Source organism: Pelophylax lessonae (assembly GCF_965119305.1).
Source record: "Pelophylax lessonae genome assembly, chromosome: 2".
Lineage (NCBI taxonomy): Eukaryota > Metazoa > Chordata > Amphibia > Anura > Ranidae > Pelophylax > Pelophylax lessonae.
Genome location: NC_138769.1, coordinates 653,040,357 through 653,066,127, shown reverse-complemented (window position 1 = coordinate 653,066,127; position 25,771 = coordinate 653,040,357). Strand labels below are relative to the sequence as shown.

General features: G+C 46.2%; 1 protein-coding gene across 1 annotated transcript in view; it reads left to right on the top strand.

Annotated features, from left to right (window-relative positions):
- The window catches only part of VPS36 (vacuolar protein sorting 36 homolog), a 103,168-nt gene that overhangs the window by 4,023 nt on the left and 73,374 nt on the right, over positions 1-25,771 (top strand). The window contains exon 2 of the mRNA XM_082248352.1: positions 17,491-17,559. Coding sequence (XP_082104478.1) covers positions 17,491-17,559 — 69 coding nt within the window. The remainder of the gene's footprint in view (positions 1-17,490; positions 17,560-25,771) is intronic.

The window sequence follows — 25,771 nt, the reverse complement described above, 5'->3', positions numbered from 1 at the left end:
GGGTGCTACACATAGAATACATGAAGGTAAAAACCTTGAGCGTTTAGAACTACTTTGATTCCGCTTTAAGGCTGTCAGCAGATTGGCCTATACAAAATTGGCAGTGTCTAAAAATAGATGGCAGCTGAGCATGTGCAGAGCAGGGTGAGACAGTGGGGTTTATTTACTAGAGACAAGTGCACTTGGAAGTGAAGTCCCTGTAGATCTGAGGGGGAGATGCAAGGAAAATAAAACAAAAAACAGCATTTTTGCTTGCACATGATTGGATAATAGAAATCAGCAGATCTTCCCCTCATTTCAGATCTTCCCTCCAGATCTACAGTGACTGCACTACCAAGTGCACTTGCAGTGCACAGTGGATTTGCCTTTAGTAAATAAACCCCAGTGTATTATTAGAATTTGCACAATATAGACACTTATTTTTAATCTTTTTCAAAGCTATACCTGCAAAAGGGGCCAGCCTGAAGTCATCTAGCAGGACTTCATTTTCTGACTAAAGTTCCACTTAGCTGATCACATGTCCAGCGGCATGACAACTGCAGGCTAAGATGGCAGCTTCCTTGGCTGTAAAGGAAAATGGGGTTTAGTTCCTCTTTAAAGAGGTTGTAAACTCATTAAAAAATCTTTTTTTTTCCAACCTGAAAGAGAAACACATAATGATAATGCACCGCATACTAGCTCATTATGAAATACTTACCTTAGAACAAGCCCCCGCCGTGCCGCCTGCTTACCTGTATGACGGGCGACATGTTCAGTTGCCCGTCTTCCTGGATCGTGGCATCCAGCCATCTGATTGGCCGGACCCGCGATTACGTCACTCCCGCGCATGCGTGTGGGAGCCGACGGTCACGGCACGGGGCTCTGAAGGAACGGTACCAGCAGCCGTTCCTTCAGAGTGCATGCGCCAGGGATGTCACTGGCTGCATTTAAGGTAAATATCTCCTAATTGGTACATGTTTAGGAGATATTTACACTACCTATAGGCAGGGCTTGACAAATTTGTTTGGAATCTAGGAGCCAGCTAAAAAATAAACCGATCTTAAATTTAAACAGTGCAGCAAGGCGATAGGAGATCCAGTGACCAAGAGTAACATATGCCACCTTAGGCCCCTTTCACACGGGGCGCCTACGCTAAGCAGAATCCGCATGCTCAGTGGGGATCTCTCTGCTGATCCCCGCTGAGCAGGCGGATGACAGGTCCTGTCCGCTCTGCTATGCAGACACAGCCCATTCTCCTCTATGGGGCAATCAGATGGAAACGGACCGTCTGTTTCCATCTGATGCCATCCAATCCAATTCACTGGACGGATGGTAAATAGAACCACCATCCGTCTGTTTTTGGCGGACAGGATCGGATGGTGGCGGCTTGCCACTCCATAGAGACTGAAGGGTCCGATCAGGTCCGCCCGAAAAACTGACAGGCGGACCTGATCAGAAAGCCAGTGTGAAAGGGGCCATCGGCTGTGTGGCATGGCAGGGCAGGGAGATGATGAAAAATATTATATTTTTTTTTTTTTCCATAACAGATTCTTATTGTGAATAAGGGATTATATTGCAAAACAAAAGATCAACACATTGCAAGGAGATTACAAAATGCAATTTTTAAAGTAAGGCCCCTTTCACACAGTCCGCATTCCGTTGCGGACCGTGCTCTGCTCAGCGGGGATCGATCCGCCGATCCCCGCTGAGCCGGCGGATGACAGCTCCGTCTCCGCACTGTGTGCGGAGAGGGAGGTGTCAGAGCCCCGCTGCTCTCTATTGGGAATCAGATGAGAGCGGACCGCCTGTCCGCTCTCATCCGATCCGATCCCCAGGACGGATGGAATATAGGGTTTCCATCCGTCCGGATTTCACGGACAGGATCGGATGCGGATGGCAGCAAGTGTCAGCGGACATGTCACCGCTGACATCCGCTGCTCCATAGGGCTGAATGGGGCATCCGATCAGATCCGCCTAAAAAACTGACAGGCGGATCTGATCGGAACGCCCGTGTGAAAGAGCCCTAACACTCTTTTGCAGAAGTGCATAAATATGTAGAACACATTATCCTTGAACTTCCAGGAGAGAGCGGTGTAAAATGGGATTTAAAAATAAAATCAAAGCGCTCGGGGGGGGGGGGGGTCAAAACAACAGGACATCCCCTGCAGTGCACCCCAGGCGCCAGGTTGCTAATTCTAGTCGCAAATGCGACGTGGCGCCCGGGGATTGTCGAACCTTGCCTATAGGTAAGCCTTATCATAGGCTTCCCTATAGGTAAAAGTTGCAGAGGAGGGTTTACTTCCTCTTTAAGATCCTTTTTAAAGGGCTGCAGCGGTGAAAAGGGGTTAAAACAATCCCTGTTGGTCCCATCATGCTCTACATACAGTCAGGTCCATAAATATTGGGACATCAAAACAATTCTAATCTTTTCGGCTCTATACACCACCACAATGGATTTGAAATGAAACAAACAAGATGTGCTTTAACTGCAGACTTTCAGCTTTAATTTGAGGGCATTTACATCCAAATTAGGTGAACGGTGTAGGAATTACAACAGTTTGTATATGTGCCTCCCACTTTTTAAGGGACCAAAAGTAATGGGACAGATTATAAATCAAACTTTCACTTTTTAATACTTGGTTGCAAATCCTTTGCAGTCAATTACAGTCTGAAGTCTGGAACGCATAGACATCACCAGACGCTGGGTTTCATCCCTGGTGATGCTCTGCCAGGCCTCTACTGCAACTGTCTTCAGTTCCTGCTTGTTCTTGGGGCATTTTCCCTTCAGTTTTGTCTTCAGCAAGTGAAATGCATGCTCAATCTGATTCAGGTCAGGTGATTGACTTGGCCATTGCATAAAATTCCACTTCTTTCCCTTAAAAAAACTCTTTGGTTGCTTTCACAGTATGCTTTGGGTCATTGTCCATCTGCACTGTGAAGCGCCGTCCAATGAGTTCTGAAGCATTTGGCTGAATATGAGCAGATAATATTGCCCAAAACACTTCAGAATTCATCCTGCTGCTTTTGTCAGCAGTCACATCATCAATAAATACAAGAGAACCAGTTCCATTGGCAGCCATACATGCCCACGCCATGACACTACCACCACCATGCTTCACTGATGAGGTGGTATGCTTTGGATCATGAGCAGTTCCTTTCCTTCTCCATACTCTTCTCTTCCCATCACTCTGGTAAAAGTTGATCTTGGTCTCATCTGTCCATAGGATGTTGTTCCAGAACTGTGAAGGCTTTTTTAGATGTTGTTTGGCAAACTCTTATCTGGCCTTCCGGTATTTTGAGGCTCACCAATGGTTTACATCTTGTGGTGAACCCTCTGTGGCCAACTGTTGTAAAGGGTGTTTTCTTCACCAGGGAAAGAACTCTTCAGTCATCCACCACAAATGTTCCGTGGTCTTCCGGGTCTTTTAGTGTTGCTGAGCTCACCGGTGCGTTTTTTTTTTTTTAAGGATGTTCCAAACAGTTGATTTGGCCACACCTAATGTTTTTGCTATCTCTCTGATGGGTTTGTTTCGTTTTTTCAGCCTAATGATGGCTTGCTTCACTGATAGTGACAGCTCTTTGGATCTCATATTGAGAGTTGACAGCAACAGATTCCAAATGCAAATAGCACACTAGAAATGAACTCTGGACCTTTTATCTGCTCCTTGTAAATGGGATAACGAGGAAATAACACACACCCGGCCATGGAACAGCTGAGCAGCCAATTGTCCCATTACTTAGTGGGAGGCACATAAACAAACTGTTATAATTCCTACACCGTTCACCTGATTTGGATGTAAATACCCTCAAATTAAAGCTGAAAGTCTGCAGTTAAAGCACATCTTGTGTGTTTCATTTCAAATCCATTGTGGTGGTGTATAGAGCCAAAAAGATTAGAATTGTATAGATGTCTCAATAATGATCTCTGCTCCTCACTGTTGTCACATGTGGGCAAATCCCTTAAATGCTCCTCACTGTTGTGACATGTGGATAGGTTGCTTGAATGCTCCTAACTGTTGTGACATGTGGACGGGTCTCTTGAATGCTCCTCACTGTTGTGACATGTGGGCAGGACTCTTGAATGCTCCTCACTGTTGTGCCATGTGGGCAGGTCGCTTAAATGCTCCTCACTGTTGTGACATATGGGCAGGTCACTTAAATGGTCCTCACTGTTGTGACATGTAGGCGGATAGCTGCTCCTCACTGTTGTCACATGTGGGCGAATCCCTTAAATGCTCCTCACTGTTGTGACATGTGGATAGGTTGCTTGAATGCTCCTCACTGTTGTGACGTGGACGGGTCTCTTGAATGCTCCTCACTGTTGTGACGTGGACGGGTTGCTTGAATGCTCCTCACTGTTGTGACATGTGGGCGGATTGCTTGAATGCTCCTCACTGTTGTGACATGTGGGCAGATTGCTTGAATGCTCCTCACTGTTGTGACATGTGGGCAGGACTCTTGAATGCTCCTCACTGTTGTGACATGTGGATAGGTTGCTTGAATGCTCCTCACTGTTGTGACATGTGGACGGGTCTCTTGAATGCTCCTCACTGTTGTGACGTGGACGGGTTGCTTGAATGCTCCTCACTGTTGTGACATGTGGGCGGATTGCTTGAATGCTCCTCACTGTTGTGACATGTGGGCGGATTGCTTGAATGCTCCTCACTGTTGTGACATGTGGGCGGATTGCTTGAATGCTCCTCACTGTTGTGACATGTGGGCGGATTCCTTGAATGCTCCTCACTGTTTTTAGACATAAAACTTTCTTTTGGTGGTATTTAACCACCTCCTTCCCAAGCCTATACTGACACTTTGCTCCTACATGTAAGATCTACTTTTTTTTTTCTGCCAGAAAATTACTTAAAACCCCCCAAACATTATATATATATATATATATATATATATATATATATATATATATTGTGACAGGAAGTCAGGAAAATCTATGGGTGTTGTCACTGACGGGAGATATATTTCTGCTTGGTTTAGACAATTCACTAATTGCTATCAGGTGTCGGCTGCAGAGGTAGGCAGGAAGGTGTACGGAAGTTGAGAACACTTTCAGCTGTTCAGAATGAGGCAATTAAGATCTCTATAACTTGTCCAAAGGGAGTCTATTGATTGCTGTCTCCTGAGGCTGTGTAAGCTGGGGAGAGCAGTCAGATGAGAGACTTCTAAAGGTGAGGTGTTGAATTTTTTCTGTGTAAAGAAAACACAAATGGACATTTGAGTGTCTGCTGTAGAACCAGCAGGGTCTGCCCAAAGACTAGGTTGGGAAGACTCCTTAGATAGGTTCCGGTGTGTGAGAAGGTAGACGCCCACAGTGGCCAGGATTTATTTTGTGTTTTATTTTATTTTGATGTTTTTGCTGCATGCACTGTTTTGAAGAAATTGGAAGAATAAACCATAAACTGTTGTTTTCAACCACTCCTCGGCTATCTCCCTGTGTGACGAACCCCCCCCAAAAGGGGTTATCCACACCCGCTACCGAGCTAATCCCTCACATATGGTGGAGTGCCGCGGGCAGTTAAAGTAAACCCAAAAAAATGGAGGAAATACTGAAACAACTGATTATATCGAATGCAGCCCAACAGCAGGCAAATGCAGCTCAACAGCAGGCAAATGCGGATTTTCAGCGGAGCTTTGCAGCTCAACAACAAGCTCACCGAGAGGCCATTGAAGGCGTGGAACAGAGACACCAGCAGCAAATGGAGGCCATTGTGAAACAGCTTCAGAGACAGCAGACCGAGGTTGGGAGTCAGGCCAGTAACATACCGACTTTTCGGGTAAACCACTTATTGCCAAAGATGACTACAGATGAGGACCCTGAGATGTTTCTGACCACGTTTGAAAGAACAGCGGAGAAAGAGAGTTGGCCTAAAGAACAGTGGGCTGGACTAGTGGCCCCCCTATTAGCTGGAGAAGCCCAAAAGGCATATTTTGACTTGGAACTTGCAGATGCAAAAAACTATGATCGATTAAAAGTGGAAATATTGGCACGTTTTGGGGTAACCTTGGATGTCCGTGCTCAGCGGGTCCACAATTGGAGTTATCAGCTGAAGAAACCACCCCGGTCGCAGATGTATGACCTCATCCATTTGGCTAAGAAATGGCTGCAGCCAGAAATTCTGTCCGGACCAGAAATTTTGGAGCGAGTAGTCATGGACAAATTTCTTAGGTCTCTTCCTAACACCCTGCAGAAATGGGTAAGCCATGGTGGTCCGGAAACCGCAGACAAATTAGTAGACCTGGTCGAAAGGTACCTAACAACTGAGAATTTTACCTCTTTTTCCAGAGATGCACAGACTTTTCACCCCAAGACCAGACCCTCCCCACCTATAAGTAAGACTGCGTCAGGGGATGGGGGTGGAGAGAGGATCCAAAGAGCAACTCGAGGTGTTAGTAGGACTACTACTAATGTTTGGCGAGAGCGACCTGGAAGACCCATCCCACAGGAGAGGACTGGAAGGTTGATTTGTTACCGTTGCCGGGAAGAGGGACATGTAGCAGCAGTTTGCCCAGCGGTTTGCCCAGTGGATGATGAACCCATGCATTGTGACTTTCTGACAGAGAGACGACAGTCCTTTTTTGCAACCACATACACTGCAGTAAAGGGGAATGAGAAACCTTTATATAGAATGTGTTTAGATGGTAAAGATGTTGTGGTATTGTTGGATTCAGGTAGCCTGGTTACCTTAGTGAGAAGTGATCTAGTGGTGAAAAAAAACGTACATCCTAGGAAAATGGCGGTAGTTTGTGTACATGGGGACACTCGAGAATATCCGGTGACTACAGTTTCCTTTGAAACCTCCCTCGGTAACTTGTGTCACCAAGTGGGTTTAGTTCCCAAACTGCCACATGACGCCATTGTGGGAAGGGATTTCCCAAAATTCTGGGAACTCTGGGATTGCCCAGATTCCCCAGTAGGTGGTTCTTCTGAGCCTGAACCATCTACTCCAGAATCCTCTAACTGTGAGGATTATCCTGAGTTTCCGTGCTCAGTCTTAGCCGGGGAAACACCAGTCCCTAGGGAGGAGCCTGCTACCTCAGAAGAGGAACAGCGGCCGTTAGGGTTGGATGACCTTAAAGTGCACCGAGAAAATTTTATCACTGAGCAATTGAGGGACCCCACATTGCTAAGAGCCCGGGAGAATGTAGTGAAGATAGATGGGGAGCTAGTTAACCCTGACGAGAGGATTGCCCTCCCTTACTTCATTATTGAGAGGGACCTCTTATATCGAGTGTCACAGAGGATAGAGGACACTGTTGAGCAACTGGTAGTGCCTAAACCGTACCGCAAGATGGTTTTGGAACTGGCCCATGGGCACATTCTTGGGGGACATTTGGGAGCAGAAAAAACCCGGGAGAGAATCACCCAGAGGTTTTATTGGCCTGGGATCACTAAGGAAGTGGAATTGTACTGCTCTTCCTGTCCAGTGTGTCAGATTAATGCACCCATGCCCCATTTCCGTAGTCCTTTGGTACCCCTGCCCATTATCGAGGTTCCTTTTGAGAGGATCGCCATGGATTTGGTTGGGCCCTTACTGAAGTCCACAAGAGGGCACCAGCACATCTTGGTGATAATGGATTATGCCACCCGTTACCCAGAAGCGATTCCTCTCCGAAATACCTCTGCTAAAACCATAGCCAAGGAGTTATTTCAAGTTGTCACCCGGGTGGGTCTACCTAAGGAAATCCTAACTGACCAGGGCACCCCGTTTATGTCCAGGGTGACAAGAGAACTTTGTAAACTCCTGAAAGTGACCCAGTTACGTACCTCAGTATATCACCCTCAAACAGATGGGTTAGTGGAGAGGTTTAATAAAACGTTAAAACAAATGTTGAGGAAGGTGGTGGATAAAGACGGAAAGAATTGGGATTATCTGCTCCCTTATCTGATGTTTGCCATAAGAGAGGTTCCCCAATCATCCACAGGGTTCTCTCCGTTTGAGTTGCTGTATGGGAGGCACCCCCGGGGCCTACTTGACATTGCCAGGGAAACATGGGAGAGTGAGAGTTCCCCTCATCGAAGTGTGATTGAGCATGTTGCCCAAATGCAAGATAGAATTGCCCAAGTGATGCCGATTGTGAAGGCACATTTAGCCCAAGCCCAGTTGGCTCAACAAAGGATTTACAATCGTGGGGCCCAGGTCCGTTCTTTTGCACCTGGTGATAGGGTGTTGGTGTTGGTCCCCACGGTCGAAAGTAAATTCCTAGCCAAATGGCAGGGGCCCTATGAAGTATTGGAGAAAATAGGGATGGTGAATTATAAAATTAGCCAACCAGGAAGACGAAAACCTGAGCAGCTCTATCACGTGAACTTGTTAAAACCATGGAAGGATAGAGAGTCCTTGGTCGCTGAGACTACCCGAGTTTCTGCTCCAGTTCACCTGGCTGTCCCTGAGGTTGGGATAGCAGAGACTCTGTCCAAACTTCAGAAACAGGAGGTTAAAGAATTTGTGCTCCGTAATAGGGAGAAGTTTTCAGACCTGCCAGGTTGGGTCTCGGGAGTTAAACATGACATTATCACCACCCCAGGGGATAAGGTCAAGTTAAAGCCTTATAGAATTCCAGAAGCCCGGCGAGATGCCATTCGCCAGGAAGTAAAAAAAATGCTTGAGTTGGGGGTGATAGAAGAGTCAAATAGTGATTGGTCCAGTCCCATTGTCTTAGTGCCCAAACCAGATGGAAGTTGGCGGTTTTGTAATGATTTTCGCCGCCTGAATAAAATCACTAAGTTTGACACCTATCCTATGCCCCGCATAGATGAACTAATTGATCGCCTAGGCACTGCCCGGTACATGACCACGTTAGACCTTACCAAGGGTTATTGGCAAATTCCTCTCTCGGGGTCGGCCAGGGAAAAAACAGCATTTGTAACTCCAGACGGATCTTTCCAATATCGGAGGATGCCTTTTGGGTTACAGAATGCTCCTGCCACATTCCAACGCACCATGGATAAGACCCTTCGGCCTCATCTAGCCTATGCTGCTGCATACCTCGATGACGTGGTCATTCACAGTGAGGATTGGGACTCACACTTACCAAAAGTTCAGGCTGTGTTGGATTCCATCTGGAAAGCTGGGTTTACAGCCAATCCAAAAAAATGTACCATTGGGCTAGAAGAGGCGAAGTATCTGGGGTATACCATTGGTAGAGGTCTAATCAAGCCCCAAATAAACAAAGTTGAAGCTATTAAGGATTGGCCACGTCCCACCAGCAAGAAACAGGTTCGTGCATTTTTGGGGATTGCAGGTTATTATCGCCGTTTTATTCCCCATTTTGCCTCACAGGCTGCTTCCCTGACCAATCTGACCAAAGGGAAGGAGTCTGTCATGATCAAATGGACTCCCGAGGCAGAAACAGCTTTTCAGGCTTTAAAACAGGCCTTATGTAGCCAGCCAGTTTTAAAGTCGCCTGATTTTTCACGAGACTTTGTGGTCCAGACAGATGCATCAAATGTGGGTTTAGGAGCTGTACTGTCCCAGATTATCAATGGGGAAGAACACCCTGTTATGTACCTCAGCCGAAAGTTGAAGGCCCATGAAGAGAATTATGCCACCATTGAGAAAGAGTGTTTGGCGGTGAAATGGGCCTTGGATTCTCTCCGATACTACCTCCTGGGTAGACAGTTTGAACTGGTGACGGATCACGCCCCATTGAAGTGGATGGCACAGAACAAGGAGACCAATAGGAGAATAAATAGGTGGTTTCTGGCCCTTCAGGAATTTAGTTTTGTGGTAACGCATCGCCCCGGTGTTCAAATGGGGAATGCAGATGGTTTGTCCCGTGCACATGCGTGCCTGTCAACCTGTGTCCCAACCCTAGGGTTGAAACAAGAGGGGGGGGTATGTGACAGGAAGTCAGGAAAATCTATGGGTGTTGTCACTGACGGGAGATATATTTCTGCTTGGTTTAGACAATTCACTAATTGCTATCAGGTGTCGGCTGCAGAGGTAGGCAGGAAGGTGTACGGAAGTTGAGAACACTTTCAGCTGTTCAGAATGAGGCAATTAAGATCTCTATAACTTGTCCAAAGGGAGTCTATTGATTGCTGTCTCCTGAGGCTGTGTAAGCTGGGGAGAGCAGTCAGATGAGAGACTTCTAAAGGTGAGGTGTTGAATTTTTTCTGTGTAAAGAAAACACAAATGGACATTTGAGTGTCTGCTGTAGAACCAGCAGGGTCTGCCCAAAGACTAGGTTGGGAAGACTCCTTAGATAGGTTCCGGTGTGTGAGAAGGTAGACGCCCACAGTGGCCAGGATTTATTTTGTGTTTTATTTTATTTTGATGTTTTTGCTGCATGCACTGTTTTGAAGAAATTGGAAGAATAAACCATAAACTGTTGTTTTCAACCACTCCTCGGCTATCTCCCTGTGTGACGAACCCCCCCCAAAAGGGGTTATCCACACCCGCTACCGAGCTAATCCCTCACAATATATATATATATACATATAGTTATACTGTGTGTGTGTATATATATATATATATATATATATATATATATATATATATATATATATATATATATATATATATATATATATATATATATATATATATATATATATATATTTTTTTTTTTTTTTTTTCTTAGCAGAGACTCTATAGAATAAAATGGTGGGTGTTGCAATTTTTTATGTCACATGGTATTTGCGCAGCTGTTTTTGAAACACAGTTTTTTTTTGGAGACAAAACACTTTCATGAACTAAAAAAAACAAAACCGTAAAGTTAGCCCAATTTCTATGTATAATGGGAAAGTTGATGTTACGCCAAGTAAATTGATACTTAACATGTTACACTTTAAAATTGTGTCTGCCCGTGGAATGGCGGCAAAGTACAATGCTTAAAATTCTCCATAGGCGATGCTTTAAACGCCTTTACAGATTACCAGTTTAGAGTTGCATCGGAGGTCTGGTGCTAGTATTATTGCTCTGCTTGTTAGAGACAATACGCCACATGTGTGGTGTGATTACCGTTTACATATGCATGTGGGAGTAACGTATGCGTTCGCATTTTCGTGTATGCACTGCAGCCGTCTCCTCCCTCCTCTTCCTGCTTCACCAATAGGATGGCCTCTCCTTTCGACCAATCGGAAAACCGGTCTCAGGACCCACTTCCTGATTGGCTGGGTGTAGAATCAGTGTGACAATAGCGAATATTAATTAGTTATTGTCACACAACTGGGTGGGCTTAAGGCACAGTGCTCAGTGAAGCCTAAGTGCTTCCAAAAAAAAAAAAAAAACCCTTATTCGAATACATGCATCTGTCACCCTGCATGTCAATTAGGGGGCCAGATGCATGGATGGGGGGCGACGCCCATGCGCCCCTAATGGATGGGTCGCCACTGATCTGGACCCTATAGAATTTGCACAGGCAGTCCAACTCCTCCAGGATGGCACATCAATACGTGCCATTGCTAGAAGGTTTGCTGTGTCTCCCAGCCCAGTCTCAAGAGCATGGAGGAGATTCCAGGAGACAGGCAGTTACTCTAGGAGAACTGGACAGGGACATAGAAGGTCCTTAACCCATCAGCCGAACCGGTATCTGCTCCTTTGTGCAAGGAGGAACAGGATGAGCACTGCCAGAGCTCTACAAAATGACCTCTAGCAGGTCACTGATGTGAATGTCTCTGACCAAACAATCAGATACAGACTTCATAAGGGTGGCCTGAGGGCCCGATGTGCTCTAGTGGGCCCTGTGCTCAATGCCCGGCCCTGTGGAGCTCGATTGACATTTGCGATTGAACACCTGAATTAGCAGGTCCAACACTGGCGCCCTGTGCTTTTCACAGATGAGAGCAGGTTCACCCTGAGCACATGTGACAGACGTGAAAGAGTCTGGAGAAGCCGTGGAGAATGTAATGCTGCCTGTAACATCGTTCAGCATGAATGGTTTGGTGGTGGGTCAGTGATGATCTGGGGAGGGATATCCATGGAGGGACGCACAGACCTCTACAGGCTAGACAATGGAACCCTGACTGCCATTAGGTATCGGAATGAAATCCTTGGATCCCTTGTCAGACCTTACGCTGTGCAGTGGGTCCTGGGTTCCTCCTGGTGCACAGCAATGACCAGCCTCATGTGGTGAGAGTATGCAGCCAGTTCCTGGAGGATGAAGGAATTGATACCATTGAAAGGCTCGCCTGACCTAAATCCAATAGAACACTTCTGGGACATTATGTTTCGGTCCATCTGACGCCACTAGGTTGCACCTCAGTCTGTTCAGGAGCTCAGTGATGCCCTGGTCCAGATCTGGGAGGAAATACCCCAGGACACCATCCGTCATCTCATTAGGACCATGCTCCGACATTGTCAGGCATGCATACAAACGTGGGGGGCCAAACAAACTGCTAAGTACCATTTTGAGTTGCTGCAATGAAATTTCAGCAAAATGGACTAGCCTGCTGCATAATTTCTTCACTTTGATTTTTGGGGTGAATTCAGCCCTCTGTAGGTTGATCATTTTCATTTCCATCAAACGATGTGACATCCTTTCCTTCATAACACATTACCCAGTCCATATCAGTATAGATATCCAGCATGATATTTTTCCTTATTGAGATCTGATGTGTTTTCAAAGTGTTCCTCTAATTTTTTTTTGGGCAGTATCCGTTCCTTCCTAAAAAATATTATTTTTATCAAGTTTCTTATGGGTAAAGATCCACTTTAACCACAAGGTGTCAGTATGGTCCTTAATATGAGTTTTATGTGGATTTATGACAGGTAATACATCTGCATGGCCAATAGGTGGAAATCAAATCACATTTTTGACCAATGACTAATGCAGTGGCCACTCTAAACCCTAATGAAATTGCAATTGGTTTTCTAAAGCCCGGTGTATAAAAACAAGTGCTAATTTAAAAAAATAAAATAATTGTTTTTGTGGTTTTCTATCTTTTTTGTCTCTCGGTGCAACTGATCCCCTGCAGCTTTTTTCAGACTGTTCTTGTCTAACATGCATACCCCAGAGATGTCTGCATGACATTTTTTTTTAGGATGGGAATCCTGATGATGACAATGGACCATGTCCATAGTGTTTTAAATGGTTTCTTTCTCAGAAGACTGTGTGACAACCTAGCAAAAGAATTAGAATACGAGGATGCAGCATTGTCACCCTATAATAGGAAGTGCTTAATCAAATACCTTCTTGGCAGGATCTCCAAGTATTAATGCAATCTAAAGATTTAAAAAAAATTGAAAATGGCTTTGAAGTATTCAAATGTTAAAGCCCAATTCCAGCTTGGGTCAGCCCAAAAAAAAATAGCATTGCTGGTCCTTTTCCGGGTTGAATGATGCATACTAGGGTTGCACCGATACTAAGCAGTTGCACTAGTAATTGTACTCGTGCAAATGCTCAAATACCTAAAACCTATTCTTATGTGCTGTGATTTGTGCCCATACAAAGTGAATGGGCTCTAATCGCACTGCAAAAAATCTTATGTGATTTGAACAGGAATGCGGTGCGATTCTTGCCCGAATCCCATGTGGTTTCCTGCATTTCTCCTGTGTGAACTCGAGCTTGTCATAGTGACTTCAGCCTGGGTTCACACAGGAGTGGTGCAGGAAACTGCATGCCATTCGGACAGGAATTCCTGTTCAATTTGCATGCGATTCATTGCAGTGCAATTTGAGCCCATTCATTTTGTATGGGCTCACATCGCACCGCAAAGGTATTGGTACTTGGTATCCGCGAATACTTGTGTACAAGTATCGGTACTCTTTCTTGCCGATAAAAAAACGGTAATGGTTCAACCCTAATGCATACCTGTGAGCCCATGATGTCTGGTTTCTTAAAGTGTATGTATTGGCAAAACTTTATTTTAGTTTAGGATAGAGTAGGGAAGGGTGAACACCTCTGTCAATTTCGTTTTTGCTGTTTGAGTGTTATTGGGGAAATTTACCATCACTTCCTGTCTCAGACGTGTCCTCATTAGAAGAGTTCCCCTGAATTTTTGTTGTGGTAACAACTGTAATATTTTGGATTTCCCATCATGTTCTGTACCAGTGACAGTGGTCATCTGAACAATTAGAAAGGGTGACACTGCCTAATGGATACACCGACAGCAATAAAAACTTGGCGGGGTTTTAATCTTTCTCTATTTAAAACTAGATGCAGTTAGATTTAGTGAAGTTTGCTAATTAACAGTCTGTAGCAGGGTTTCTCAACCAGGGTTTCATGGAACCCTAGGGTCCCACCTAAGGTTGCTAGGGGTTCCTTGGGCAATTGGCAATTTTCTGCCTCTTCAGGTAAGTTTTTAATGACACCATTGTTCCTTTTAGCGATCTGTAAGGGGGTAATTCTTCCCAATGATGACAAGAGTAAGGAGCATTCTTCCCACTGACTGTCACACTAATGTGTCATGAGTTGTAGATTTTTAGCAGGGGTTCCCCCGAGACCAGACATTTATTTCAAGGGTTCCTTTGTGTTGAAAAGGTTGAGAGAGGCTGGTCTATAGTCTATTTTGTATCTATCATAAGTGGAACTAGAACAGGAAGGAGAGTTGCTAAAGAAAAAGTAATAGAAAGTGAGTCCTCCTAAAATTGTCTTAGTTTATATGTCGCAGGAACTATGGAGTGCTGTTGAAACCACCATTGCCACCTCCACTCTCCTGTGGGTGTCATAACAAAAAGGTTTCACTTAAGTTGAAGGATTAGGATCTATTGTGGTACCAAGAAGAATAACCTTCATGGTGGGAAGGGAGACTGGGGCAGAGGAGGGTGCACCCATAACCTTGGTGTCAAAGAGCGCTATGAGTTTTTTTTAAAGAAAGTGCACAGCAGATACTGTTTAATTTCACTCTGTCCCTCTCAAATTGGAACCTCATGTGGGCCTAAAGAGAACAGTTAGAGAGGAGGAGACTAGCTGTTCAGACTCATGCTTGTAATCGCAGGTGTACATAAAAATATGAGAAGCCAGAGTGAGTTTTTAACTGAAACCGAAAAGTCTATCTACCTGTCACTGAAATATTTAGTGGGGGTGAAACTAACAATATGCTAATAATGACTTTCTGAAAGTCAATGTTTGCATTTGCTTAGGCATACCCTAAACCAGGGGTCTCCAAACTTTCCAAGCAAAGGGCTAGTTTACTGTCCCTTAGGTTTTAGGGGGGCCGGGCTGTGGCCAATGGGAGTAGAAAATGCCCCGTCATCAGTGCCCAATCATTCATTGTAATGGAAGGAATAGTGCCCTGATGTCAATACCAATCACAAGAATAATGCCCCATTGATGGTGTCAGTAAGGGGAATGGTGCCCCATCATTGGTGTCAGTTGGTGGAGTAGTGCACCAAGGGCCACATCTGGCCCCCGGGCCACAGTTTGGAGACCACTGCCCTAAACATTCCACATAAAAATAATTTGTATAGTTCAGTCCTGGTCATTGTCATACTAGGGGGAGGGGTAGGTCTGTTCACATGGAAATAAAACCAAAGCTGGCCATACATGGATCAAAATTCCCTGCTTAACCGGCCAAATTCCAAACCATGTATGAACAGGGAGGTTGTACAGAAGTCAAGCTACTGATTCACTTCTGTACAACCGCCCTGTCTGATTTTCCTGGCTCGATGTGCGCCGCTGATCAAATGTGTGGATGGGGGAATCAAGTCCATTTCTTTCCCAATGGTTAAACAAAAATAACTGACTAATCTATGGGCTGCCTATGAGAAAGTTGCTAATTGCACACCACCGCCTGGGGACACTTGGCATCTCTGGGCTGAGATCTGTACAGCGGCAGATATAAGCTCACACTCAACACTAAAAGATATTGGGTTGGTGAAATTCTCGCGCTGTCACTTTATATGAATCCTAAATTCCTTTAAAGCTGCAGGTACTGTTATTGGTAACCTACACAATTCAGAAATGTATAACAGGGGGGAGTACCGCGCTTAAAAGGTGCTTAGTGCATGTTATTCATACATTTAATAATTTACTTTCAGTGCTTTCAAATGTTTAAAATAAAATATAAATATTCTCCAGTGTATAAAATTATATAAATATTCTTCAGTGCATAAAATTTAAAAAAAATTCTCATTAATAAATAAAATATTTCTTACAAGTGATGTAAATATGTGCTATAAACAATCCTTAAATATATCAAAATTTGTAAAAATGAAACATAAAAATCAAATGCCAGTGATAAATTATGTGCTTATAAGTTTCCAATAATTAAATAGTTCAAAAGTGAAAAAGTGCCAAAGTGTCCTTGTATATATAAATAAAATGGTGTATATTCAAACGCCTTTTCTTTCCCAAAATTCATGCAGGTGCTCTTCCATGCAGTGGCCACTAGGTGTCCTAAGCGCTCACCTCAATTGGCTTTATAACCAGCTTTGTATGGTATCATATGTAATCCTCCTTTTCTATGGTTGATGGGTCCGGTCACTAATTCTCACACTTATCCCTTTTAACGCGATATTCCAGGGGGTGTGTGTGGAGCCTTTGAATCTCCAAAATAAATGGGGCCACAATAGTGAGGTACCGTTTGGTGATTTTATTAAAAGAGATAAAAATAACAGACTCACATTTTCCTTCGTCTTTGCCAATGCATAACAATTGTAATGTCGCTACGTCACTTCCGGTTTGGCGTCCTACGCGTTACGCTGCGTGCCCACACAGCTTCTTCCAGGGATCCCTGGAAGAAGCTGTGTGGGCACGCAGCGTAACGCGTAGGACGCCAAACCGGAAGTGACGTAGCGACATTACAATTGTTATGCATTGGCAAAGACGAAGGAAAATGTGAGTCTGTTATTTTTATCTCTTTTAATAAAATCACCAAACGGTACCTCACTATTGTGGCCCCATTTATTTTGGAGATTCAAAGGCTCCACACACACCCCCTGGAATATCGCGTTAAAAGGGATAAGTGTGAGAATTAGTGACCGGACCCATCAACCATAGAAAAGGAGGATTACATATGATACCATACAAAGCTGGTTATAAAGCCAATTGAGGTGAGCGCTTAGGACACCTAGTGGCCACTGCATGGAAGAGCACCTGCATGAATTTTGGGAAAGAAAAGGCGTTTGAATATACACCATTTTATTTATATATACAAGGACACTTTGGCACTTTTTCACTTTTGAACTATTTAATTATTGGAAACTTATAAGCACATAATTTATCACTGGCATTTGATTTTTATGTTTCATTTTTACAAATTTTGATATATTTAAGGATTGTTTATAGCACATATTTACATCACTTGTAAGAAATATTTTATTTATTAATGAGAATTTTTTTAAATTTTATGCACTGAAGAATATTTATATAATTTTATACACTGGAGAATATTTATATTTTATTTTAAACATTTGAAAGCACTGAAAGTAAATTATTAAATGTATGAATAACATGCACTAAGCACCTTTTAAGCGCGGTACTCCCCCCTGTTATTCACACTCAACACTGCTACTTTTAGATTTCATATTTTGGTTTAGTCTCTGGTTTTACATTTTTTCCATGTTTTCTCTATGAACTGCATTATGATACTTCTTGTTTTTCTTTTTCCACCAGTGCAAGTTTGACGCAGGCACCCTACTTCTGACAACGTATAGACTTATATGGAGGGACCAGAAAAATCATGTAAGCAGCTTACGGCTGGATTTTAAATAATTTCCACCATGCTATTTATGTATTTATATTAAAAGCTTGATCAGTACTTAGAATAGCAAGACTGTAACATGTTCATTTAATTACCATGTACCTATACATAGGGTGTGTATTCAGATACTGGACAGATTAATCAGAAAATCAGTACGTCACTTTCTCATGGATATGTGCAGTTGCTGTACAGTGCATTGATGAATTTGGCTTATCCATACACTGCGCAAAAAATATGTCAGTTAGAACAATAAAGGTATAAACCCAAAAGCAAACATTTATTATAGTGCAGCTTACCAATTCTTAGATGTGATGGCTGCATTCGTTTCTTTTTTAAGACTTTTGTTCCTTTATTTTTACCTGGTGATCCAGCCAGTACATCTGTTTTTTTTCAACAGAACAAGCTCTCTTTCCTTTTTTTTTTTTTTTTTTTTTTTTTTTTTTTAATAATTAACAACTTTAATAGATTTTTCCACATAACAATAAAGGAAAATGGGGTATCAGACAAGGGACATCATATAAAATCCTTATTCAATCAGTAGTCTACTAGGGGATATGCATAGGTCATGGTAACCAAATCATCTTCAAAAAATAAAAACAACAATGGTTTAACGGTTTAAGGAAATGAAGCATATCAACCGGTCTAGCTGCTCAAGCTATTGGGGGCTGTCCCCAAACAGGCCGATTAAAATTCAGCAGGGCACAGGAGCAGCATTCAAGACACCATAAGATGTCCAAAAAATAGCTGCTTAGAAGAAAAGAGCAATCAACAAACTGAATAAAGAAAAGAAAGAAAGAGAAGAGGAAAGTGACAGAGACAAGTTATTTTTCAAAATTATCTGTCAAGAGTGTGACAAACCATTAAACACTGATAGGGGTGCTGACAATGGTCATTTATTCATGTGCCACCACATCTAATTATTGGTAAGCTGCAATATATAATATTTTTGGTTTTGGGTTTAATACCGCTTAGAAGCAGTAAAAAAACCCACTGCCAGTGTGTCCAGGAGCAGCAGAGTTTGGGCAGAAAAAAACGCTTGACGTTACCAAAAGCTGCTAAACATGCCTAAATGTGCCTATAGTGCTTGAGCATTTATTCATTTCAATAGCCAGAATAAATAGTTTATTCTGCCTATTTAAAATAATTAATGCCCAAGAGCTTGATGCCTGTAAAAGCTACTAAAAGCTTGTAAAAGCTATCAGTACATCATTACCTCAAAACAGAGATTTCTCTTACGTCCTCCGACAGTCGCCGCCTCTTCATATTCGTCACATATGGGGTATTAGACTTTTCTCCGAAGGAGTAGCTAGGCAACAGAATATGTTAACATTAAAGCTTTTAACATATCCCACCCTCAAGGGGTGGTCCCCTCAGTCAATACCCTCCTACTTCCTGCAACCATATCTCAGTTTCAATGTCTAGCTTGTCAGGAGTGGCTGGCTCTCTCTGTGCTGGGGCTTTGTGCCCCAGACTCTTTCTTCTTTTTTGATTTTTTGTTTGAGTTTTCTCTCTACCTTTACTTAGCTGTTCTTTTTGTCAGCATTAGTTAGTTCTTCGGATGAAGAGGATCATGCGGGCTGGGTCTCGGGCTGATCCCCCTGGTCGCAGGTCGTGGGTCAGTGGCTTCCCAGCCTGCCATCGAGCGTTCAGCCAGGTAACGCTCCTGGCACAGTGAACGACCCATCCCTGTTCGGTGCAGGGATGATTGGTGAGGTGGCTACCTCACTGGACGCTGTGCGGTTTCTTAACCCCCATTCTATGCGTCTTGTATGCGACTCTCCCTGCCTCATGTGCAGCGGCTTGTTCGCCTGTGCGGGTCCCCCACGCCACTGTGAGGTAAGTGTATTTATGTGGGGACCTGTCTGTCTGGGGGGGTGTCAGTCTGGGACTGTGTAACCTGCCTCTATTCACACTGTTTGTCTCCCTATCTCTCGGCTGCATGCTGTGGGCTGCAAGGGGGGGGGGGGGGGGAGCTGTGTGACACTGTGTGTGTCAGCCTTGTCAGTGTGAGAAGCTGTGTGCTGTGGGGCATGTTTTGTGACATGTTTGGGCATTATACAGCGATCGCTGCGGCGATCTAACATGTGTGCATTACTGTACTGTGGAGCGGCGGTTTCGGCGCCAAACGGCGCCATTTTGCCTACACTCGCTCCGGCCGCATGTTCTACATGCATGGCGGCCATTTTCTTGTAGCCTCCCATAGGCTTTCATAGAGCGCCCTGGCAGCATCACTTCCTATTCTCCAGGAACACCGATCGAGGCAGCAGCAGCGGCGAGGGTCTCCTCAGGTTATATCCTTCCTATCCATTGCCTGTGTCAGTTTTATTGTCCCTGTGGGGGTCTCATTGTGCTTGTGTGTGGTGCGGTGGGCTGCGCTCGCCGCGCTTGTTAAAGGGGCAGTTAACCCTTTATTATCCGGCATTTGTTATAGGGGCAATGGATTCTCAGGAGGGCAAATTTCCTACCGCCTTGGTGGAAAGCCAGGGGACCGCTGTTTCCCCCCCAGGGGGGGATTTAGCCACTATTGTGGCTGGCCTTGCTGCTCAGGTGCAGATGCTGGTGGCTGCTCAATCTACTAAAAGACCCAGAGTTGCTCTTTCCTCTGATTCTGAGGGTGAAGGTGATGGGGTTGTTATGGCAGGGGCCTCCTTATCGGGGTCCCGCTCCTCCCTGGATCTAGTGGGGTCCGAGGTGGAGGCTGAAGTTGAAGGGGTTAATTCTCCCCCTGGCTCGCCTGAAGAGCTTGCAATCATGGATGAATTGATTGCTTCCATAAAACAAACGCTGCGTTTGCAGGATGAAGTGTGTCCCCACGCTGCCTTGGCGGCTTATGGGACGCAGAGAAAACGCAGGACGCCGCAGGTTTTTCCCTGCAATGATGATTTTCAGCGCGCTGTTAAGGAACAATGGCGCAATCTACGCAAACCTTTTGCTGTACCAAGTAGGTTCAAGCTGCGTTATCCTTTCTCGCCTTCCACTGATGAAAGGTGGTGTGTGCCACCCCCAGTGGATCACGCAATTGCGGTTTTAAACAAATCCACTGCGATTCCTGCAGAGGATTCCCCTGTGTTCCGTGATGCCACGGATAGGAGATTGGAGTCTCTTGCCCGTCATACTTATTCTGTTACGGGTTCTATGCTTAAGGCTCTGTTTGCCTCTCTCATGGCGGCCCAGGCGGTCGCAAGTTGGACGCAGATGCTTAGGCGCGTCCTAGTGGCCGATTCGGCCACGCCGGCGACCCTGGATATGGTGGATCAAATCCACCAGGGTGTCATGTATCTGTGTGATGCGGACTTGGACCTAGTCCCGTTGGCTGCACGTGTGCACAGCGTGGCGGTGTTGTCTCGCCGCCTGGTTTGGTTGAAATGTTGGTCGGTGGACCAGTCTTCACGTAAGACCTTAGCCAATCTGCCTTATGATGGGTCTCGCCTTTTTGGGGAGTCCTTGGATGTGTTGATTAAGGGGATCACCGGAGGTAAGAGCACTCTCTTGCCCCATTTCCCCAAGGCTAAGGGGGCTTCTGGGAAGAAGCATGCTAATTTTCGGCCCCCTCAGGGGTCCTTTCGTGCCTTTCGGTCGCACTACAAGGGCAAACCGTTCAAAGGTCAAGGCTCTCAGAAGAAGCCCTGGTCTGGAAAACAGAAGTCCGGTCAATCCGGATCCGCAGCCCATAACAGTGCGGCCTGAAGGGGCGCCCTCACCCAGTTTTGGGGTGGGGGGACGCTTGCTCGGTTTTCTTCAGCCCTGGTTGACCCGCGTGCGGGACAGATGGGTTCAGGAGATCGTTCGATCTGGTTACAAGATCGAGTTTCTCTCTCGGCCGGAGAGCAGATTTTTTCCCTCAAATCTTCAACTGTCTCCAGAGCGTTTACGGGACCTGCACCTGGCGGTGCGGGACCTGAGGGCTCAGGGAGTGGTAGTTCCGGTGCCTCATCGGGACAGGTTTCGGGGGTTTTATTCCAATCTGTTCACCGTGCCCAGAAAGGAGGGCAAGGTTCGTCCAATTCTGGACTTGAAGGCTCTGAACCGCTCTGTGCGGGTTCGCAAGTTCCGCATGGAATCCCTGCGGTCGGTGGTGGCTGCCCTGGTTCCAGGGGAATTCATGGCCTCCATCGATTTGAAGGATGCGTATCTTCACATCCCCATTTTCGAGGGTCACCAGAGGTTCCTTCGATTTGCCATTGCGGAGGATCACTACCAGTTCGTGGCATTGCCTTTTGGTCTCGCCTCGGCTCCGCGGGTCTTCACCAAGGTGCTTGCACCGGTTCTGGCATTATTGAGGGCCCAGGGCATTTCTGTCCTGGGGTATCTGGACGACATTCTGGTTCGGTCTGCGACCAGCCAGGGTCTGGAGAAGGACCTGTCTGTCACGATGCAAACTCTGCAGGAGTTTGGTTGGACGATAAATTTTCCAAAGTCGACACTGAGTCCGTCGGTTCGTCTTCCCTACCTGGGAATGATTCTGGACTCGGTGCAGGCGAAGGTCTTCCTGCCGGAAGACAAACTCAGAACTCTTCAGGAGGAAGTCAGGTCCCTCAGGGACGTTCCGCACTCGTCTCTGCGGACGTGCATGAGATGTCTGGGATTGATGGTCTCGGCCTTCGAGGCGATTCCCTTCGCCCAGTTTCACACGCGGGGTCTCCAAGCGGAGATCCTGTCCATGTGGGACGGGCGACCTCAATCTCTGGATCTTCAAATCTCGTTGAGTCATCGCACCAGAAGAGACCTTCTGTGGTGGCTCCAGTCCCCGATGGTGTCCGGGGGCAAGTCGTTTCGTCCTATCTCGTGGACGGTGATCACCACGGATGCCAGCCTGTCGGGCTGGGGTGGTGTTCTGGGCGTTCTGTCCACCCAGGGAACTTGGTCGGAGGGGGAGTCTTCCCTTCCGATCAACATTCTGGAATTGCGTGCGATAAATCTCTGTCTTCATCGCTGGACGGACCGGCTGCAGGGCTGCCCGGTTCGGGTGCAGACGGACAATGCCACGGCGGTGGCCTACATCAACCACCAAGGGGGCACCAGGAGTGCCCGAGCGGCTCGAGAAGTGGCCGACATTCTGTCTTGGGCCGAGACTCATGTCCCGGCGATAACGGCGGTTCACATTCCGGGGGTGGAGAACTGGCAGGCGGACTATCTGAGTCGCCAGACCCTGGATCAGGGGGAATGGTCTCTCCACCCGGCTGTCTTCCAGATGTTGTGCGCGAAGTGGGGTCTTCCAGATGTGGACCTGTTCGCGTCTCGTCTCAACAACAAGGTGAGAAGGTTCGTGGCAAGGACGCGCGACCCTCGGGCAGACGCGTCGGACGCGTTAGTGGCCCCGTGGCATCAGTACAGGCTGATGTACGCGTTTCCACCGATTCAGTTGCTGTCCAGGTTCCTTCGCAGGTTACACTCGGAACGTAGCACGGTGATTCTTGTGGCACCGGACTGGCCTCGCCGGTCCTGGTACGCAGACCTCGTGAATCTGGCGGTCGACGCCCCGTGGCGTCTGCCTCTTCGAGACGATCTCCTGTCTCAAGGACCGATATACCATCCTGCTTTACAGTCGCTGGCTTTGACGGCCTGGCTGTTGAGACCGAGGTCCTGAAGGAGAAGGGTCTCTCCCCAGAGGTCGTTCATACTTTGATCAACGCGAGGAAGTCTTCCTCGGGGAAGGTTTATTACCGTACTTGGAAGGCCTATTTTGCCTGGTGTGAGTCCAGGGGGTTTTCACCCCGCACGTACTCGATTTCCCGAGTGCTGTCTTTCCTTCAAACGGGTGTCGATCAGCGTTTGGCGCTGGCTACGATAAAAGGGTCAGGTGTCTGCGCTGGCCGTTCTGTTTCAACGTCCCGTGGCTTCCAACTCCTTGGTTGGCACTTTTGTTCAGGGTGTGCGGCATCTGGTTCCTCCTAGGAGGGATCCTTTGCCCCCTTGGGACTTGAATCTCGTTCTGTCTGTGTTGCAACGTGCTCCTTTTGAACAGATCAGGGAGATCTCGTTGTCTATGTTGTCCAAAAAGGTCGCCTTTTTGGTGGCGATCACTTCGGCTCGCAGAGTGTCGGAGCTGGCAGCTTTGTCCTGCAAGCCTCCGTATCTGGTTTTTCATTTGGATAAGGCGGTCTTGCGACCTAATCCTTCTTTTCTTCCGAAACGAGTTTCGGAATTCCATCTTAATGAGGATATTGTCTTGCCTTCGCTGTGCGCGAGGCCTAAACATCCAAAGGAGGTGAGATTACATTCTCTGGATGTTGTTCGGGCGATAAGGGTTTACCTTAAATCGACTGAGTCTTTTCGAAAGACGGACTCCTTGTTTGTTCTTCCAGAGGGTCCTCGGAAGGGCATGGCGGCGTCGGCCTCTACCATCGCCAAATGGATCAGGCAGACCATTGAACAGGCATATGCCTTGCAGGGGAAGGTTCCCCCTGTGCCTGTGAAGGCGCACTCTTCTAGATCTCTGAGTACGTCTTGGGCCTGTCGTCATGGGGCTTCTGTAGCCCAGGTGTGTAAGGCGGCGACTTGGTCGACCGTGCACACTTTCACAAAATTCTACAAAGTAGATGTTCAGGCATCGGCGGATGCTTCCTTTGGCCGCAAGGTTCTTAGTGCGGCAATTCCCTAGGGTCCCTTGTTGGGGACCTCTGGCTGTTGGGATAAGTGTTTTATCCCCTGGTTATTTGTCTTTTCCTGGGTTGTTGCTCCTGTTGAGCACTTGTTTTTCCTGTTGCCCAGCTGGTTTCCTTCCTTTGGTAAGGTTCCTTTCTTTGATGCGGAGACTGCGTTGCCTTTTCGGCGCGGATGCGTTTCCCACCCCTCATGTTTGCACTGCTTTGGGACGTCCCCATATGTGACGAATATGAAGAGGCGGCGACTGTCGGAGGACGTAAGAGAAAACTGAATTTTTGTAAAATCTTACCTGTAAAATTCCTTTCTCTGAGTCCTCCGACAGTCGCCGCCCCCGCCCCTCTTTTGGGGTTTGGTTGTATACTCTACTGCTATTCCACTAAAACTGAGATATGGTTGCAGGAAGTAGGAGGGTATTGACTGAGGGGACCACCCCTTGAGGGTGGGATATGTTAAAAGCTTTAATGTTAACATATTCTGTTGCCTAGCTACTCCTTCGGAGCAAAGTCTAATACCCCATATGTGACGAATATGAAGAGGCGGCGACTGTCGGAGGACTCAGAGAAAGGAATTTTACAGGTAAGATTTTACAAAAATTCCGTTATTTCATTTGAAGTAAAAGGGAATATTTTGAAATGGGACACAGATTGCAAAAAAAAGCTGACCCGGGGTAAACCCTCCCATTATAACCAAAATTAAAAAAAAATGCCTTTAGTTCTACTTTAAAGCGGAACTAAAGGGAACTATACTTGCATTTCCGCCAACTGGCCCCGTCTGTCACCAGCATCGTCCTCTGTGTGAACAAATGGGCCCAGGAGTTGATTCAGTCCGGTTACAAGATCGAGTTTCGGTCCTTGCCTCCAGCAAAGTTCTTCCCTTCCAAACGGCGCTTGTCCCCAGATCGCCTATGAGGTCTTTTTAGGGAGGTATAGGATCTTCTCTCACAAGGGGTCATTGTACGGGTTCCAGAATCAGAACGCTTTCAGGGGTTTTATTCAAACCTATTTACTGTTCCCAGGAAGGAAAGCAAGGTCCGTCCAATCCTGGACCTCAAGGCCTTGAACTGCCTTGTGCGAGTTCAGAAATTTTGGATGGAATCCATTCGCACGGTAGTGGCATCCCTCATCAAGGGAATTTTCTGGCCTCTATCAACCTCAAGGATGCTTGCCTTCATATCCCAATATATGTCCGGCATCAGCACTTCCTTCGTTTTGCCGTGGGCGAGGAGCACTACCAATTCGTGGTGTTACCTTTTGGTCTCGCCTCGGCTCCTCGAGTGTTCACAAGGTTTTGGCCCCTGTGTTGGCACTGCTATGGCAGAAGGGGATCTGGGGTACCTGGACAACCTCCTTCTGCGAGCAGACTCTCCAAATGCCTTACAAAACAATCTGAACATTTTCATGCAAACTTTGCAAGAGTTTGGGAGGAAACTGAAGTCCCAAAAATCTGCTTTGGTCCTGTCCACCAAACTGGACTACCTGGGCCTGACCCTGGACTCGGCCTCAGCCTGAGTGTTTCTTCTGGAGGAGAAACTCCAGAAGTTGCAGGATGTGATTCGGCTTCTCTTGTCCAACCGGCGGTCATCTCTCA